Genomic DNA, 17882 nt, shown 5'->3' with positions numbered 1-17882 from the left:
CACAGTAGAGGAGCCTCACCAATCATCTCCAGCCCACATGGCTTTGTCTCATAATTGAGTATTGACCCTTCTTCTGGCCCATTTCCTCTCTGGTTCATTCTCCTTAGGTGAAGAAGCTGCCCCGGGGCAGCTCTGCGGAGGGCCTTACCGTCAGCCTGCCTATCCCAGGGGGCAGCCAGGAATCAGGGCATGAGGAGCCCCCTGTCAGTCCATCGGCACCCTCTGTGTGTTCCTCAGCGTCGCTGCAGGGTGAGACCTGACCGGGGTGCTGGAGGGGGGTAACTGACAGCCATCTGTCTGCCATGAATATATGAGTGCTGGTATTCATAACTGCACCTGCCTACCTGTAAATGCTGATCAGCATGTAATGGGCAAGTTCAGATGCCCTCAGGGTCCTGCCGCTATGTACTGGGGAGCCTTGATGCAGATGTAGTTAAAAATACAGTAGTACAAATGCGACTACAGAGACATCAGCACTCCGTGCACTGTGGAATCACACAGCACTCAAATCTAAACATTTACTGCAGGCAGATTTGTGATCAGACCCCAGAGAGCATTAATATTCCTCCTGGCCATGCATCTCCATCTTTCGGGCGCGATAAGCACAATCACAACCTTGCATACAATTAGAACAGTGACGAACCATAAAATATACAAGCAAAGCGCGTGAGCCGTGCAGCGGCGTCCTCCAGCCGCCTCTCGCTTAACCTCTCCGTGCACGATTTGCATATTTATATTTTCTCTCTGTGGACATGCTACATTTGTTTGGGAAACAGCAGATGAGAAGCGACGGCGTCACGCAGAGAGGAGGCGCGGGACGCATGGCGAGTTCTTCATGAGCGCTTCCAGTTCGCACTCCACTGTTAAGGGTGCCTGTATATCTTAGAGAAATAAGAATGCCATGAAAATCCAAATTGTTTCTAGGATGAGGGGCTGAGCCCTGTACTTTGTACTGTCGAGTGATTTCTGGTGACTTCTGCACCATTTTTGTTCTAGAACTACAGGGGTATGTTTGCTTTATTTGTATCATTTACAATGGCTGACATGTTTAACTTGTTTTCAAATTGAAGAAACGTACAAGACCTAGTCGGACTGCAGGGCCTTATGAGACAAGGAGAAACTCCTGGAGCAGCATTGCCCAGTAGAGCGGCAAGACCTTCTAGGGCGGCAGGGTGTTGTAGGGTATCAGAGACTGATGGGATAGGGGTCCTCCAGTATCTGCTGGGGCTTGCAAAGGATGCTGCACCTGTGACTGGATGCTGCTCATCCATCTAGGCCATCAGACCCAAAGAGCAGCCTGCCACCTGGACACGTCCCTTTTGGCAGGATTCCTCTTTATTTAACAGCTCGAAAGGTTTCTGGAGTGCTCAGCTTTAAACATCACAGAGCCTTTTAATTACAAAAGAGTCTTCACATGTCTGCTGGGTAGTATTCTGGCCCATTTTAGCGTGATGGAGCCTGACAGCTTCGTGCCGCTCTCAGAGCAGAGCCACATGTGGAAGAGATTGTCCTCTTACGTTTCACAGCTTGTCACTTCCTCTGCGGGGGGACCCCTGACCTCCCACTGGGATCCTAACACCCACAAGGGAAGCGTCCGCACCGCTCCTGGGGGTACTATGGAGATTTATGTCCTTCCTGACCCCAAATGTCTGGAATCAGCAGTTCTTAAGCAGGGTAGAAGATTGCATGGTGTCTCTCAGTCTGCCCCATGCACCTTGTTTCATGTGCTAATGCTTGTTTTGCTAAACAGATCAGCTCACATTATTTTTGAGAGGTAAGGGAACCATGATAATCCGAAGGCAGAAATGACTTTCATTCCTGTATTTTTTTTTGCTGGATATTTCTGGTCACTTTTGCACAGCTCACTGACATGGCTCTTCCTGGTATCACTACCAGAATCATTTCACAGCAAAACCACTCCTCATCTTAGTATGATAAACACTTTGGGACTGTAAACCATCATTTTTATTGTGTTGCTTATGTATTAAAGGGCATCTGCCCAGCACTGATCTGGTTTATGCTTTGTTTTGAAATATCATTATCTCTGTGTATATCCTGAAGACGCAGGCTGTCATGATGTAGGCTGATAGGTATGAAGATCACAACTGTCTGTAACACAGTTCAGAGCTTGAATTTTCTCATCGTCTGTAAGCCTGTGAATGCGAGAGTGAGTTCCTCTGCATGGAGTAACCTTCAAGTATAAAGCATCATATTGCTAACTGTCAGGAGTGACCTGGAGTAGGACCAGGTGCTTTAAGAGGTTTACACTGCCTCTCCAGGGATGCTTTTACATTTTCACTTATTGCGTTAAGAAGTTATTGCCATTTTCATGACAGATTTCATTTGCTTAACATTTGATGAAGAAAAAAGCTTTAAAATGTAATTTTTGAAATACATTATAAAGCAGTGTTTCTCAACCTAGTCCGACCAGTCCTCAGGGATCCTCAGACAGTCCACATTTTTGCTCCCTTTCAGTTCCCTGCCTGACAGTCCACATTTTTGCTCCCTTTCAGTTCCCTGCCTGAAAGTCCACATTTTTGCTCCCTTTCAGTTCCCTGCCTGACAGTCCACATTTTTGCTCCCTTTCAGTTCCCTGCCTGACAGTCCACATTTTTGCTCCCTCCAAGCTCCCGGTAGGGAGTAGGAAGACGTGGACTATGTGGGGGTCCCTGAGGATTGGTTTGAGAAGCACTGTTATAAACAATGTAATTACAAACAGAGCATTGTAATTAAGATAATTATTTACAGTGTAATGTAAAGTCATGGCGGAATATCAGAGTCATTTTGCCAGCTGAACCACTCAGAGCCGGGTGACCATCCCAGGATAACAGGGCCACAGCTGGTTCTGGCTGGTGTAGCATTCCCCGTTACTGTGGCAAGGTTACAGGCATTATCAGTAGATCAGCTGCCCGTCTCCAGTGTGACCTTAGATGTGACCTTTGATCACATGACCTGTGGGGGTGTTGTGTTGGGCTATTGCTTAGTATTGTTTGAATTTTTAATTATCTTTATTATAGAGATATTTACTAATTGCATTCTGTGGGTTCATTAAATAGGTCTTACCATATGGGTACTGAATGTCCACAATGAATTATCATTATCACTGGGGATAGTAAAATTTTGAATTATTTAATTAGTTATTCTTCATTTATAGTAACTCATGTTGTTGTGTAATGGCAAAAGTCTGCTTATACAGACTTCTTTCAATTGTGGATTAACATTAGTGCATTTATTATCATTATAGTAATAACATAAGCATGTGGTTCACTAATTAAATAGGAAACATCCTCTCGCAACTGTAGGCTTTTTCAATGTTTACTAGCAAGAGCACTAATTAAAAACTACATCTGTGTAAAAGTCAAGCCTGTCGTTTCTAACAAATTGCCAGAAATGGCTGCATTCTGGAAGCTAAACTGTCCTACTATTAAGTACATTTAGCCTTCAGAGAGATCTCTGATATGTTGCATAGATTTAGAATTATTATTGCAGATATATTTAATCCTGAAGCAAGAGAAAAATTATATCACCCTGGAAGTTTCCATATTTATAATATAGATGTGACTGACTGAAAAATAGCAAAGAAAAAAGTTTCTCATAGTGAAATTTTAACATGTATCAAGCTTAGGTTTACTTAATTAGAAGCTCCAGGCAAAGAAGGAAGCCTTTTTTAAATTCTGCAAATGTTAATATGCTAAATAATGCAAAGCCGTAGCTCTCCAAGCATGAGACACACATCTGGCAGCTTACCATTTAAATTACAGCAAAAGAGAGGAAGAAAAAACACTTCAAAAGTCATTTTCCAAAGGAAGAGAGAACAGAGGAATGTATCACTACTCAATGTAATTTCTTTTTCGATTTTTCATCACGTCTAATTGTGTGCATTAAGACAATTTCCTCCTGCAGTTTGGGACAGGAGGGGATTTATTCATATGAAAGGCAGCATCGACCCGTGACAGAGGTGATCATAGTGTGAACACACTTTAAAAAAAGCAAGGGCACACACTGTATTCCTTATTGCTCATCTCTTTAATTTATTATCTTCTTGTTGATTTAGAAGTCTGTCATTCTTTCATCATATCCTAAGAATTTGCACGAGAAGCCAGATTTAAAAAAATTTTTTTAAATGTTATTCAGCCTCTGCCGAATTGGCAGGGTTACTCTCCAAATCGGTCTTCAGTTTCCATCTTTTGGTAACATTTCCTTGGCTCCATCCTGCTTTCCTCACACGCACCCCCATGCCCCGCACAACTTAAGAGCTGCCTTTCCCTATCGCAGGAGAGGCTTCCAGTGCGATCCCCCGGCATGCAGGGAATGCAAGCGACTCCTCAGTGCTGAAAGGAGGTGCTGGAACGCGCTACAAGGTAACAGCGTGATCTAGGAGCTGGAAGCAGGCGAACCTGCCCACTATTATCTCAGATTTGTCAAAATACATTTCACACTAGCAGGTATTTTTGGTCTTCAAAGCCAGTTTTGATCTGCTTGACAAGCCAAAGCAGCTCAGATTCTGTGAAATCAGCAGTGCCAGAAAGCCGTTTCATTGGTGTGAACACGCCTCTTCCTGCGTGCCACAGCACTTAAGCTCAATTAATCAGAGCCATCAGGTTACCTGACACGCTTTGAAGTGGTAATTGCGAAGGGGCTGCTCCTTGCAGATCTGGCCCTGCCGTCCCCTCGCAGTGGCCCCCGTTCTCACCAAGGCCGGTCAGGCAGGCCTGTGCAGTGGGAGAGGCCTCGCTTGTCCAATGTTCCCAGGATAAAGATTAAGAAAAGAGATGGTTTTCTTGGCTTCAGCTTTTCTTTTTTTTTGGTGAATTTGTCATCATGTGCAGGGGATCTGTAACCACAAGCTTCCTGTGTCGGATTCCCAGTGTTTAACCCTTTTGGCCACTGGTGAAGCAAGCTAGTCTGTAACCTGCCCTGACTCGGCTTCTGGTGATCAAATTGCAGCCTTTTGGGCTGGAGCTCAGCCCTCATTAAAATGTTCTCAAGGCCTTTTCCCCAGAGGGGCAACTCATGGGGTAAATCCCTTCCTGTGAAGTTTCCCCAGGTATACTGTAAAAAAAAGCAGGCACTGTTTGGCTTGCGTGTCCCATAGACATGAAGCACTTGATGTCCCCGTCACCGAGCAGGAATCTCCTTATTTACTCATCTGCCTGCTTTTGGCAGCTCATCTTTGTCTGCTTGTTGTCGTTGTAGCAGTAGAGGCTGTTTCCAAGCATGGAGCTCATTAGCATGCATCAGCACTGAGCATGTTCACCTTTGAACAGTGCAGCTAAGCTCAGCCGAGGGCAAGGAGCATGTGATAGCAAGAGGGATGCTAACCATTAGCATGCTGCTGCACTACAGTTAGGGTGCGGGACAGGAAGGGGGGCACTAACCATTAGCATGTTGCTGCGCTACAGCCAGGGTGACCATTTGCCCAGATTTTGCGCAGACAGTCCGGTTTTTCAGCCCTCTCTCTGGACTGCTGTTCAGTGTCGTCCTTTTAGCCCCCTTGTCCTCTCTTTTCCATCCCCCTACATGCCCTCCCATTAAAAACTATCACCACTCTCCCCCACCCAAGGAAAATATGAAAACGTGAAATCCCCGAACACACACTCTGGATGCTGAGAATGGCCATGTGCAATCATTTATTGATTATTTTAATGCCATTATCCCGCTAGCGAGATAATTCTCAGGTTCCGTGATATGGCTGCATTTTGCACTCAAAATTTTTTAATGGGTGTCCTCCTTTTTGACCCTTGACCCTTGGTCCTCTTTGGAGACAGGTGTCCTGCTTTTAAGTGTCATCCCGTTGGTCACCTTAGCCTGGGCGTATCTCTGCAGTCAGATAAATGAAGAACATACAGATTTGCAGAGCAGTGCCGTTAATCCTTACTGACAGACAGGCTCTGCTGAATGAGGATTGGATGTAACATGCTCTCTGCTACGGTGCAACATGTGATGACAGATTGTTCTAGCTTACTGACCAGGCATGATGTCTGTCCCATGGTGAAGAATCCAGAGGCTGGTGCAATCCATGTAAGCGAACAGGGAGAGGGGCCAGGCCTGTGTGCAGATGATCTGGATGAGTACACCTTCTCCCTACAGTAAGTGCCTCAAGTCATCTATTGCATAAGTTCCTCAGTGCCTAAGTCTGCGAGTGAATAAGTCCCTGATTGTGTAAGTCCCTCAGTAAGTAAGTCCTGCAGTGTGTAAGCCCCAGAGTGCGTAAGTCTGAAAGTGTGTAATTCCCTGAGTGCACAAGTCCCCGAGAGTGTAATTCACCAAGTTTGTAAGTTCCCAAGTATGTAAGGCCCTCAGTGTGTAAGTCCTAGAGTGTGTAAATCACTGAGTGTGTAATTCCCCAAATGCATAGGGTCCCTGGTGTGTAAGTCCCAGAGGGCACAAGTCCCAGAGTGCACAAATCCACGAGTGCGCGAGTCCCAGGGTGCTCAAGTCCCCAGCTGTGTAAGTCTCAGAATACATAACTTCCCAAGTATGTAAGGCCCTCAGTGTGTAAGCCCTAGAGTGTGTAAATCACGGAGTGCGTAATTCCCCAAATGCGTAAGGCCCCTAGTGTATAAGTCCCAGAGTGCGCAAGTCCCAGAGTGTGTAAGTCACCGATTGCGTAAGTCCCCGAGTATGTAAGGCCCTTACTGCGTAAGTACCAGAGTCTGTAAATCACTGAGTGCATAATTCCCAGAATGCGTAAGTCCCGGAGTGCACAAGTCTCCGAGTGCACCAGTCCCTGAGTGCGTAAGTCCCCAAGTGTGTAAGTCCCTGAATGCGTAAGTCCCGGAGTGTGTACGTCCCTGATTGTGTGCACCTGGCAGCCATTTGATGTCATTGCATATTCTATACTTTTATGAGTTATGAATCCATCCCATAATCCGAACTATTAATTGTACAATGAAGTTGCCTTTCTTTAATGACTAAATATGTGTAATACAGTGGAAAAGAACCTGTTACAACATGAGACAGAACCTGTTTCCCTCCTGAGGTTTGCTGGGGCTGCTTTTTTAACAAGGACTGCCTTCCTGAGTGAGGCGTGCCAGATCCTTCTGCCTGTTTGAGGTTCACATGATCGAACCACAATCCATCTGCTCAAAGGCATATGGCCTGTCAGAAAGGGATATAACAAAACAACAGAAGAAGTTTAATTTAGCACCAGAGGTGGCAATTTGCACATAACAAAAAGTACGTATATGTTTACAAATATGTGTAATGCACATGCAGGTAATTGGTGTTCTTAAATTGTCCGGAGCATGATGGAATCCTGTCCAGGGTAACTCCCAGCCTTAGACAGACTGATGGCTGGGTGTAAATTCCAACCTCTTCTGTTAGAATCCTGGTTCCATCCAGCACAGTAAAAAAAATATCTCAGAGCAGACTTGCAGAAGAAAAAGACAAAAGGACCTATTTTTCTTTTATCTGCCACCTTTTGTCTAAACAGCCACAGATGTGTGTAAAAAAGCAGGTGAACCTCTGGGCACTTTCATGTAAGGAACACGTTCCCTAACAGTGTGGGGTCTCTGCTGTGTAGCACCCCTATGGAGAATTTCAATTCATTTTGTGATAATTGAGGGATATTACTGCCATCTAGGGAGCTGGTGGGAGCTAGAATCAGCCACAGGGCGGTTCTGCTTCCTTTGGATGGCTGTGCTTCTTCACATGCGTATCTAAAGTTATAATGTTCACAGAATATTAGATGTGCTTGTTGTCATTTAAAAATAGGCTTGCACAAAAATAAATAAATAAAGCTCACACATCTGAAAGCAACCATTGACAGAGATGCTTCTTTTAAGTCCTTTATTTTGACTTTATATTAGTCATAAAAATAGCTATATATTAAACAGGCATAGCCCATGCTGTCGTTGCTCTTTGAGTGATTCTTGTTGAATAGGGGCTGATTCTGTAGCCATTTGTTCTAGAAAATTGACAGTCGGGCTGTTAAAGGTGCAAACAGCAGCTCGACGCCCTTCAGAGGAATGCCTTTTTATGCGAGTCGCTGTCACATTCATCCGAGATGAAACGCCGGCATCCGCTTTACTGCAGCTATGGGCTTTAGCTCACCAAGTACCAACAAGTGTCCTAAATAAAGACAGAGCCCCCTATCCTAAACACCCACTGGTCACTGGAAGCCACACCTTGTTAAATAGTCCGAGCAGTAGAGGTAACCCAAAAACTTAAAATTAAAAAAGAACAGCGATCGAGAACAATATCGACTAATGTGTGAAATGCTGAATGCAGTGAGAATAACATCCTTTGGTATAAAGCTTCTTTTTCATTCGAATCAAGTCCCTTTCTCTATTCTTTCAGTTTAATTACATTTCCTCTCCTTTTTATCCTTTCATATTTACATATCAAAAAGTACCCTTATAGTTGCTAACCTCAAAAGCAGCTTCAAAAAGCATCTATGGCATGATAATACCCATAAACCATAAATTATAATTTCAAAGAAAGCACTGTATTGCTAAGCACTGTTATTGACAACAGTAGTCAATTTTAGGAACATGAATCAATTCTGAAAATATAGCAGGCAGCGCTTTTTTGGAATTTCTTAAACCGGTATGTGTTTGAAGATGTGACCTGTCTGCAGTGCTTGATGTTTGAGAACCCAGAGCTATTTAGGATTGGTCTACGTGTAGTTAGTGGGCTCCCTGCGAACCGCAGTGTTGTCATATCCAGCCGTGTTGGTGCTGCGCGACGGGTGGCGATAACCACCAGGTTGGAGGCTGCCAATATGAATGGCAGTCCTCATCAGCCTTGATCAGTAAGTGGACTTCTGAATGCGTCCATACATTCCTAACTCCTGTTTGAAGGGAACTTTGAAAGGTGCAGTTTGGTGAGGGATTTAGTGGCTCTCTTGGTCCTCGTGTGTGAGAGTCAGCTCTGGCACCCCAACAGAATGGTCTTACTGAAGACTAGTGAAATTATTTGCACTTTGAGTTGGTGGAAGCTTCTGCAGCTGGAGGCTTCCGTTTTTGAGAAGCACTGTTGTGCTACTGTGTCAGACCTCTGCAGTAGATCTCTGTCACAGCTACATCACCCAGTCTCATCATTTATGTGTTGGCTTTGTTAATTGGACTGTGGTGTGTTTCACCACTGTTATCATTCTAAATCATTTTTGCTCGTTTTGGGGAAACCTGTTTTAATCAAACTAACTTTCACATAACAATTCCATCTAATTAGCCCAATTATCAAGACTCTAATTACATTGAAATGTACCCCCTAAATCTCAGATCAATTATTTCTGCTACTTTTCTTGTTATGGAAAGAAAAAAAGAAGGAGGATTTCGGAAGAAGTGGATCTGCAGCCTTTCTCCGAGAGATGCTGATGTTGCATGTGTCATTGTTCCTGCTATTCCCACACGAGAATGATATCGGTGTGCATGACTGCTGTTTTCAGCAGCAATCTTTAATAAAGATTGTCACGCGAGGAGTATGTAGGCATGTTACAAGGTCCTAATGCAACCTTCTGCTTGGAGCAGTGACCAGGTCTTGCTGGCCTATCAGCTCTGACAGGTAAATTAAACTGGATTTTTTGCTGGATGTCATCAGCATATGTGTGGCCACTCCCCTTCTGACTGTTTGCCCCGCCTTCCGCGGAAAGGACAGCCCAAGGCCCAGCTCCACACACAGAATGGGACTTTCTGATATTATTAGTTCCGCGGCTTTTTGTCTGTTGAATCTGAAAGTACTGATCCTTTTGAAGTCATGTGGTTGCATATGTGGAGCTCAGTAAACATGCATAGCTAATCATTTGTGAAGAAGAGAAGTTGAGTAGTTGCAGAAGAAGCTTTTAGTATCTCCAAGGGCCAGCTTTTTATCTCCCTTCCAGAAGGATCGAGTGGAAGTGTGGCCTCGTCTGTTCCAAGTCTGTGTCCCTGTAAACATGCAGCCATGTCCAAGTACACAGACATCCATGTCCCTTTAACCATAGAACTGTGTCCCGGTGCACACAGAGCCATGACCCGGTGCACACACAGCCATGACCCGGTGCACACACTGCCATGTCCCGATGCACGCACAGCCATGACCCGGTGCACGCGCAGCCATGACCCGGTGCACGCGCAGCCATGACCCGGTGCACACACAGCCATGACCCGGTGCACGCGCAGCCATGACCCGGTGCACGCGCAGCCATGACCCGGTGCACACGCAGCCATGACCCGGTGCACACGCAGCCATGACCCGGTGCACGCGCAGCCATGACCCGGTGCGCGCACAGCCATGACCCGGTGCACACACAGCCATGACCCGGTGCACACACAGCCATGACCCGGTGCACACACTGCCATGTCCCGATGCACGCACAGCCATGTCCCGATGCACGCACAGCCATGACCCGGTGCACATGCAAGGCCCTGGGCCCTCCTCACGTCACACTAGCTGACTTATTCCCCGTGAGCCAAACCATGTAAAACGTGGTGTCCCACGTGAAAACGTGATGCGGGGGAGAGCAGGAAGCTGTCGGCTTCGTGTTCCTCAAGTGCCTGATAAACTCACACTTAGGGATTTACATTTCCTTCTTATAAACCTCTGAAAGCTGTTTGAAATAGGTCTATAAAAAACCACATGTTGCATTTATTAAAACAGCAACCTTGCCCGGTCCAGAAAACGTGCGGCAAAGGAGAGGCTGTTAAGGAGCAGGCTTACTTCCCCTCACAGACCCAAATGATCGCTGCTTCCAAGGCCACCTGGCAGCGTGTCAGCTGGAATATCGGCAGGACTAGCTGCCTAGGATTTAAACAGCACACTTCTCTGAAATACTCAGGATTAGGATCCTGTTCTCGGGTGCCCGTCTCCCATCTGCAAGTGATTCCCGTACTCTGCCAGGGGAGCATTGCTGCCCAGACTCGCTGAGGTATCTCAGCTGGTGAGTCATGTTGTAATAACCCTTAAGTATCCCCCAAACGATGGCCATTGTGCATTTCTCCTCTTCCAGATACAAACTGCAGAAGGAAAATATATAAATAATGCCAAATTAGTCAGAGTACATTTAACAGTTGTACAGAATATAAACCGCGTCAGTCGTAAAGGTTCTGAAGACCTGCAGAGGACCAGGTCGTTAAAAAAGTCATTAGATGGTGGTGGCTTTATGCTGGTGTATCCTTCCCCTGTCGGCCTGCTACCCTTAGGATGTGGTGATTGGGAGTGAAAGGGAAACAAGGGGGCCAGCCTAAGCTTGACTGCCTGTCTCCCCAGTGCACGGCGCCCCTGCAGCGGCCGGCCCGGCCCGCGGCTGGCCCAGCGCATGCTGCTGTCAGAGCTGGGCCTGTCGCGGTGGCGCTGCGCTGATCTGCTGCTTGTTATCCCGCCACTGGCTTTGATCAGCTTTGCCCGGCTCTACCTGCACTACTGCAGCCAATGGCTCTTCCTCCAGGCCATCGCCGTTCCTGTCAGCACGTGAGTGCCTCTCCTTTGATGCTCCATCCACCACACCCGCCCTCCCCCTCATCTCTGCTGATGTGTGCTGTCATCCTCTCGCACGCCGAGGCTTCTCCCCGCTCTACTGGACTCTCTGTACATGGCACATGGCCGCCATACTCTGTGAATCACATGTAAATGAGTAACTCACAACACAGCACCAAGCTCATCACGGAGCAGTGTGACATATTTAAGTTAAGCAAGCAAACGGAGACAATCAGCTTTTTAGCTGAGGACAGTCAGCAGGAATGATGCCAGAATCAGCCCTTTTCCATTTGCTGGCCACAGAACAATTTACGTGATTTTTAATTTTTTTTTCGTAATTGTCTCATGTGAACTGAAACACTTTGTTAGTTATGTTTAAAGAAGCAGAAAAGTTCAGAGTTGAAGTTCTCCGGAGGATCCTCTGAGCACATTGGGAAGTTACGCTATTTACATCCACATGGAGTGACAACAGACTTGCCCTCATAATGTCAAAATATAACAGAGTGATAGGAAACCCATTTTGGTATATATAAAAATTTCACTTTGGCTTGTAAAAACCAACTGAAATGGAATTTGACAAAGCATTTGACCATGTACAGAATTTGTCTCTCGAAAACAATATGGAAAGTAGTTTAAAAGATGACAGAGATCAAACCTGAAAAAAATACTGAAAAAACTTGATGACATCGCACAGAAACCAAGAAGCATGGACAGACAATAGAGCTGCCAGGTAGAGATGACAAACACTGCGGTGAACGGGGCTGGAAAGCGGCCGCAGCCAAACCAAATGGCCCGCGGAGGGCGTAATGGAGAGTGGAGTGAGGGTGTCGAATTAATGGCCACAAAATGGCCTCCTCCCCTCCTGCAGCCACAGTTTGTGGACGGTAGATTTAGAAGCTCATGAGCCTTGATGTAATTTCAGGGGGTCCATGCACATCTTAGATAAAACCCATGTTGTATGAAAACCGCCCTCTGCCTCCCTCATACAGGAACGGTAGCACCTTGCTAAATCTGTATCTTCTGTAACCTCCTTTAGAATTGAATTATTATGCGCTCTGCAGTTTCACATTAATCCTTAATTGGACAGCTGTGAGCATGTAAAGTGATTCTCACACGCCCCGCAGGTCTGGAGTTCCCTGTAAACCAAACGGTAACCTGATGAAGACGGGACACCCGCATGTGCTCTGGTTGCTCTGTTTAAAGCCCTGCTTGCTCGCTTTCAGATTCCAGTTTCATCTTTACACTGTGGACCTTGTCTACCAGAATTCCCTGCTGCGTACCCATGAGGAGTTGGTGGTGGTCCTGGTTGGACCCTTGACCTTGAATGCAGCCACGTTACTCCTGGTTTTGATCAGATGGGGCTGTCAGCTGATATTTGGCTCATCACCTTCCTTCTTGTCAAACTTTATCATGGCTCTGGGAGTCTGGACAGTGCTCGACCCTCTAGCGGTCTTTGCAGTGGATGCAGTCCTGGGGGTAAGTCACTTAAAATAACTTGTGGACTTTAAATAGGAGTTCACTTTATCCTGACAAAGTCACATAAGGGAGAAAAAGAAGGTGCCTTTTGTTGGCTTCTGCACAATGCTGTGTTTTATTCTCAATGATTACACTAGATGCAGACATACAGCACAGTTTGTATGTGAAAGTACAGTCCCTCATACTCAATGGTCCGGTAAGCATGTGCTCTGTGTGTCCAGCGCCTGGTCTACAGCTCGGGGCGACCCCTCGCAGATGCTGCCAAACTGGCCTGGCACTTCCACCGGACACAGCAGTCACACACCGCTGGGGTCCTCATCACCCTGTTCCTCTATGCCGTTCTCTTGGTCTGCTCCATCACCATTCTCTATATCTACTTCCTGAGGTGAGGGGTGGTGGTTGACAGCCATGCCGGTGAATGGAAGGATGGTCTGAGAGCCGGTATGCACTCACATGCACTGACAGGAATCAGGACCATCTCCGAGCTCTGCTATTCCTATTATTCCTATGTATTTCTTGTATTTTGCAAAGCGCGCAATATTTTTAATCAATTTTATTATTTTACTATTTAATTGACGAAAAGTGCCAGTCCTTGTATAGGTAATCAGCATTTTCAGTGTGGAAGTACACCAATGCGGCTGCCGCATCATTTGTGTTAACCCAGCATGGGTGACATTCATACTGGAGTCTGTCAAAATGACTAGTGCCACTCACAGGGACACGCATCGCGCTGAATGTAGGGCACTGAACTGAGGGGGGCGGATCCTTTCGGGGTTCTTGATTCCTATTGGCTGTGAGGAGCAGCTGTGACATGGCATGTGACCTATTTCTGAGGAAGCCCCGAGGCTCCACATATAGATAGAATGAACTGTTATCCTTCTTTAATTACATTTTAGGCAGCCTTGATTTATTCCCTGAAAAATATTTTACAGATTTTTCACCCAAAACATTACAAATATAAGGTCTGTACTGTGACATCGATAGCAATGTTACTGCATTCAAATGACCGAAAGGTAAACACCTCGATTTTATGGATATTGGAAACACTGTTGATTTTAACGTTTCTTCCTGTCCCCGGTCATACGTATGGCGACGGCACCTGAAAAGGTTCTCATCACAAAACTTTTTCCCCGTACGCTTGACTCATGATGGATGTGGTGTACGTTTTTATATGGACATTACTCACGTGCTGTTTTAGCAAAACATGAACATGAACCCAGGCTGGATTATAAGAAGGTTTCCTCATCATTTAAGCATCATTTAGACCAAGTGCCAGGGTAGTTTTTCAGAAAAAGGAAACAGCAGGTGAAAGGAGAATGCTTCAGGGGTCACCTGGCCTTGTGTTGAACGTTAAAGTGTTGAGCAGCTCTTTGTGGGCACAAGCTCAGTTCATCGAAATTTAAATTGTAATGGGCAAAATATGAGTTTTTCTGATCTGGTGTTAAAGGGTAGTATATGAACATTTATATGGGAGAGCAATGTATGTGAACACATTTCAAAGCGCTGACTAAAATGGCACGAACATGAACAGCTCTGAGGACATTTCAGCATTTCCGCACTAGCTGTTAACTCTATGTTTGTAAATGTCTGTGTTCATCGTGTTGGGACTGACTGTGAAAGGAAAAGCAGGGCATAACTGTCAGCTTTATCCCCGTAAAAAACACGGTTCTGCTCCTCCTGTTATAGATCGTCATGATGGTTACAGCCGATAAAGGTCAACAGCTATATTGGACTTATGTGTGAAAGGACCCGTTATGACAGTAGCATAATTATGGTGTATGCGTATAAAACCAGCCTGACACTCTGGATATATTTTATTTAGACTTTGCTTACTTTAAATGAAAGGTCTGGCATGCCAGTGAGGATCGAGTGGTATATCCATGACAGTCCGTCACCTCTCCACTGCAGACTCCACAATGACGGTCGGCTCATGGACGTCTTCCATCGTCTGCACAGCCAGGAAGGCTCCTTCTTCGTTCCGCAGGATCTGGAGGTGACCAATCAGGAGCTGAGCTACATTGTGAAGAAGGCAGAGCAGTGGAGGGGCTTTAATGGAGAACGGAGGAAGGTGAGCGTCTGTTCAGTCCGTGTATGAAAACACCACACAGGCCCCACTGGGGTAAATGAGTGGTTTTTACAAGATTCATCATTGATCTTAAGGGAAATGTCTGACAATCAGTGTGCAACATGGTCATTATTGCCTTTCATTCACAGCCCCTAACAAAGATGTATAGCTTAAAAAAGATACACGAATCACCTTATTTCATATCATTATATTTTCTTTAGTTACATTTCCGAGCGCCAAGAATTCATCTCAAAGGTCTTTAACTTCATTCTAATTAGTACAAGATAATTACCAAAACAGAAACCCAGCTAGTGGCTTGATTAGTATGTGGAAATCAATTTTCAAAGACGTCTCATTAAAGAAAGACTGTCCAATCAACAGCCTCACACATACTTGCACAGTGTGCATGTTCATTTGTAAGTCCGCAGCGTGAAGCAGAACCTCAGATATGAAAGTGCTTTACAATTGGATTCAATTTATTTCTTAAATAATTTTATCGCACTCGAAGAGAGATTATTTTATTGCTAGTGCTACTGCAGAAATACATATTGATGGCATGACTGATATTGGCAGTACACAGTGAATACTGTAACATTCACTATGTAACTGTGAAAGATCAGTTAAGAGAACCATGAATTACCTCGGCAGTTTGGTGTCACTCTGACTGGCAGTCGTCTTCTGCCTTGGGAGGATGTGCCTTGAACTGTTGATTGTGAAGCATCCTTTTGTCTGGTGCACAGCTCAGCTGCAATAGTCTGGGTGCAGAGAAACGCCAACAAACGGTTTCATCATCACGTCAGGTGCCTTTATTTCTATACAATGGCTTATCACATTCATGTTTTCATGCATATTAAAGCCTAAGTATAAATAATGTTGTGCTGAGGTTTAGGAGTTCAGCAGGCTGCCCTATGACAGTCACGGGGCTTCAGGCTCACTGTGACCTCTGTTGGAAGATTCCAGATGTAGAGCACTGAATGCACTGCAGTTATGGGACCTCACAGCCGTGTCAGCCCTGATTTGCCACCATCACATGATCCTGGATGTTGGATATCTCCCATGTGATCTTGGTTTTGAGCTGCACTCAGAGCACAGTCCCTCTAGGTCACATGCCTCAGATGTGGCCCTGCAGGTCATATGGTACGGCTCTTAGCAGTGGTTGGTTGTTCTCATTTTTGCCTCTCGTTCATCCACCAGCCTTACACTCATCAGTGAGAGTGACACGATTAGCACCATTGTTGGCAGGCACTAGGATACGAGGCCAAACCAGAAGTCAAAGTTTTGGGGTGGGGGGGGAGGTTTCTGTGGGCATCAAGCTGTTGTTTAGAGAGAAAAATGGGAAAGTTTGCAAGCAATTACCCCTCATGTTGGTTTACAATTAAGAAACAGGCTGCATTTGCTATCGGTATCTCACGGTGGTCTTAGTGCCAACCCGCTGTACATGTATTTCCTGCATTACAACAATTATTGCATATTTCATATTGCTTCTAATTTGCCTTTATTAAACTGATAAAATGCTAACACATTAAACACATTTGCCAGCATGATGAAAATTTAGGGTTATTGCATTTTATGATTTTTACATTATTCAGGCAGGCAATTTTTCATTTAAATAAGACGGTCCTTGCCATTATTTCATAATTATTGTAGCAATTTCTCCATGCAAAAAGGGTCACTTTCCTAACTGAGCAAAGGCATACCCCTATTAAACTAATTTGCCTACATGCAAATTTTTGTCATTTTTCCCTCATTAACTATTTATCATAGACATGAAAAAATATATTCATGAAGCAGAGGGGAGCAGCCCGACTGAGCTGAAACTAATATTTTGCAACTCTAATGATTTTTTGCATCCTTAATTAGATAGAATAAGGTTGATATGATTAGGTCAGGATGTAGTGTTTTTCATTAAAAATACATTCCAGAAACTGTATTCGAAATATGCCCTTGCAATTAAATAATGAATCCATCGTGTTTCTTATTACGGACCCAATTAATATTCGAGGGGAAGCATAATTTTAATAACAATAGGCCACAAGGCCTTTGTTAGCTGGGAAGAAATTAAAAGACCAAAACACATATTGACAGGTAAATGCAGCGTTCGGGCTCACTGAAGGTTCGCTGGGCATCACAGTGAAAAGTGGCAATGAACACAATCGTTAGTGTCGCCACATTCCCCGTGATGAAGCCTCGTGGTGTCTGCCGGCTTGGTGCGTATACGTCTCCACGTCCCAGTTGGCTTTTCCAGCACAAGCCGATGGGGACAGTGTGAGGCTGACAGAGCGGCAGGTCCCGCCAAATGCTGCCTCCATGTTTCCAGGCTTCCTGTGATAGAATGTGTTGAACGTTACTACTCTGATAACAAGGCAGCGTGTGGTTTGGACCCTACGCTACCTTACAGGCAGGACTGAAAGTCGGCAGCTCACAGCCGATTCGTTTTATATGCTACGCAGTTTCCCTCAAGCACAGAAGCAATAAAAACTATCTACATTCGATAACAAATACCCTAATAGCCTATTATTATTGAACTTGTACTTTTCACAAGGCAATCATAAAGTATAATCAGATTTTTTCTTACCAGATAACTTCATAACACACCCTGGTTTCTTCCAGGCCATATGATTAGCATTATTGGTTGTTACTTTAGGCTTTACAGTAAAGGTTACAAGCAAACTGTAACAGCAGCAAGGATGTTCATAAACAAGAAAGAGGCTGCAGACTGAAGCTGCTGGAGATGCACATTTTACTCCCGGGAGACGCACAGCAGTGATTTACAGCACGACTGCTGCTGATCTTCTACATTGTTCTCCTCTGTTGATATAAGCCAGTTGAGTACAAAATTATATTCAAGTTCTGTAATGAACCCATTAATTATGTAAAGGCAGTGATGCAGATGGACCTAATTAAGTGTCTGCTGTCACCCTCTTGATTACCATACCTGGAAGGG

The 17882-nt window shown here is 45.0% G+C and overlaps 1 protein-coding gene across 3 annotated transcripts in view; it reads left to right on the top strand.

The window, feature by feature from the left end:
• Window positions 1-17882, top strand: part of ofcc1 (orofacial cleft 1 candidate 1) — a 53182-nt gene that overhangs the window by 21821 nt on the left and 13479 nt on the right. For all 3 annotated transcript variants that reach the window (XM_023805777.2, XM_023805775.2, XM_023805776.2), the window contains 7 exons: window positions 108-249; window positions 4276-4361; window positions 5998-6089; window positions 11191-11391; window positions 12621-12873; window positions 13095-13258; window positions 14782-14941. In XM_023805777.2, the coding sequence (XP_023661545.1) occupies window positions 108-249; window positions 4276-4361; window positions 5998-6089; window positions 11191-11391; window positions 12621-12873; window positions 13095-13258; window positions 14782-14941 (1098 nt within the window). The remainder of the gene's footprint in view (window positions 1-107; window positions 250-4275; window positions 4362-5997; window positions 6090-11190; window positions 11392-12620; window positions 12874-13094; window positions 13259-14781; window positions 14942-17882) is intronic.

This window comes from Paramormyrops kingsleyae, chromosome 1, assembly GCF_048594095.1.
Source record: "Paramormyrops kingsleyae isolate MSU_618 chromosome 1, PKINGS_0.4, whole genome shotgun sequence".
Taxonomy (NCBI): domain Eukaryota; kingdom Metazoa; phylum Chordata; class Actinopteri; order Osteoglossiformes; family Mormyridae; genus Paramormyrops; species Paramormyrops kingsleyae.
Note: the sequence above shows the minus strand (reverse complement) of the source record. Positions and strands in the feature narration are given on the sequence as shown.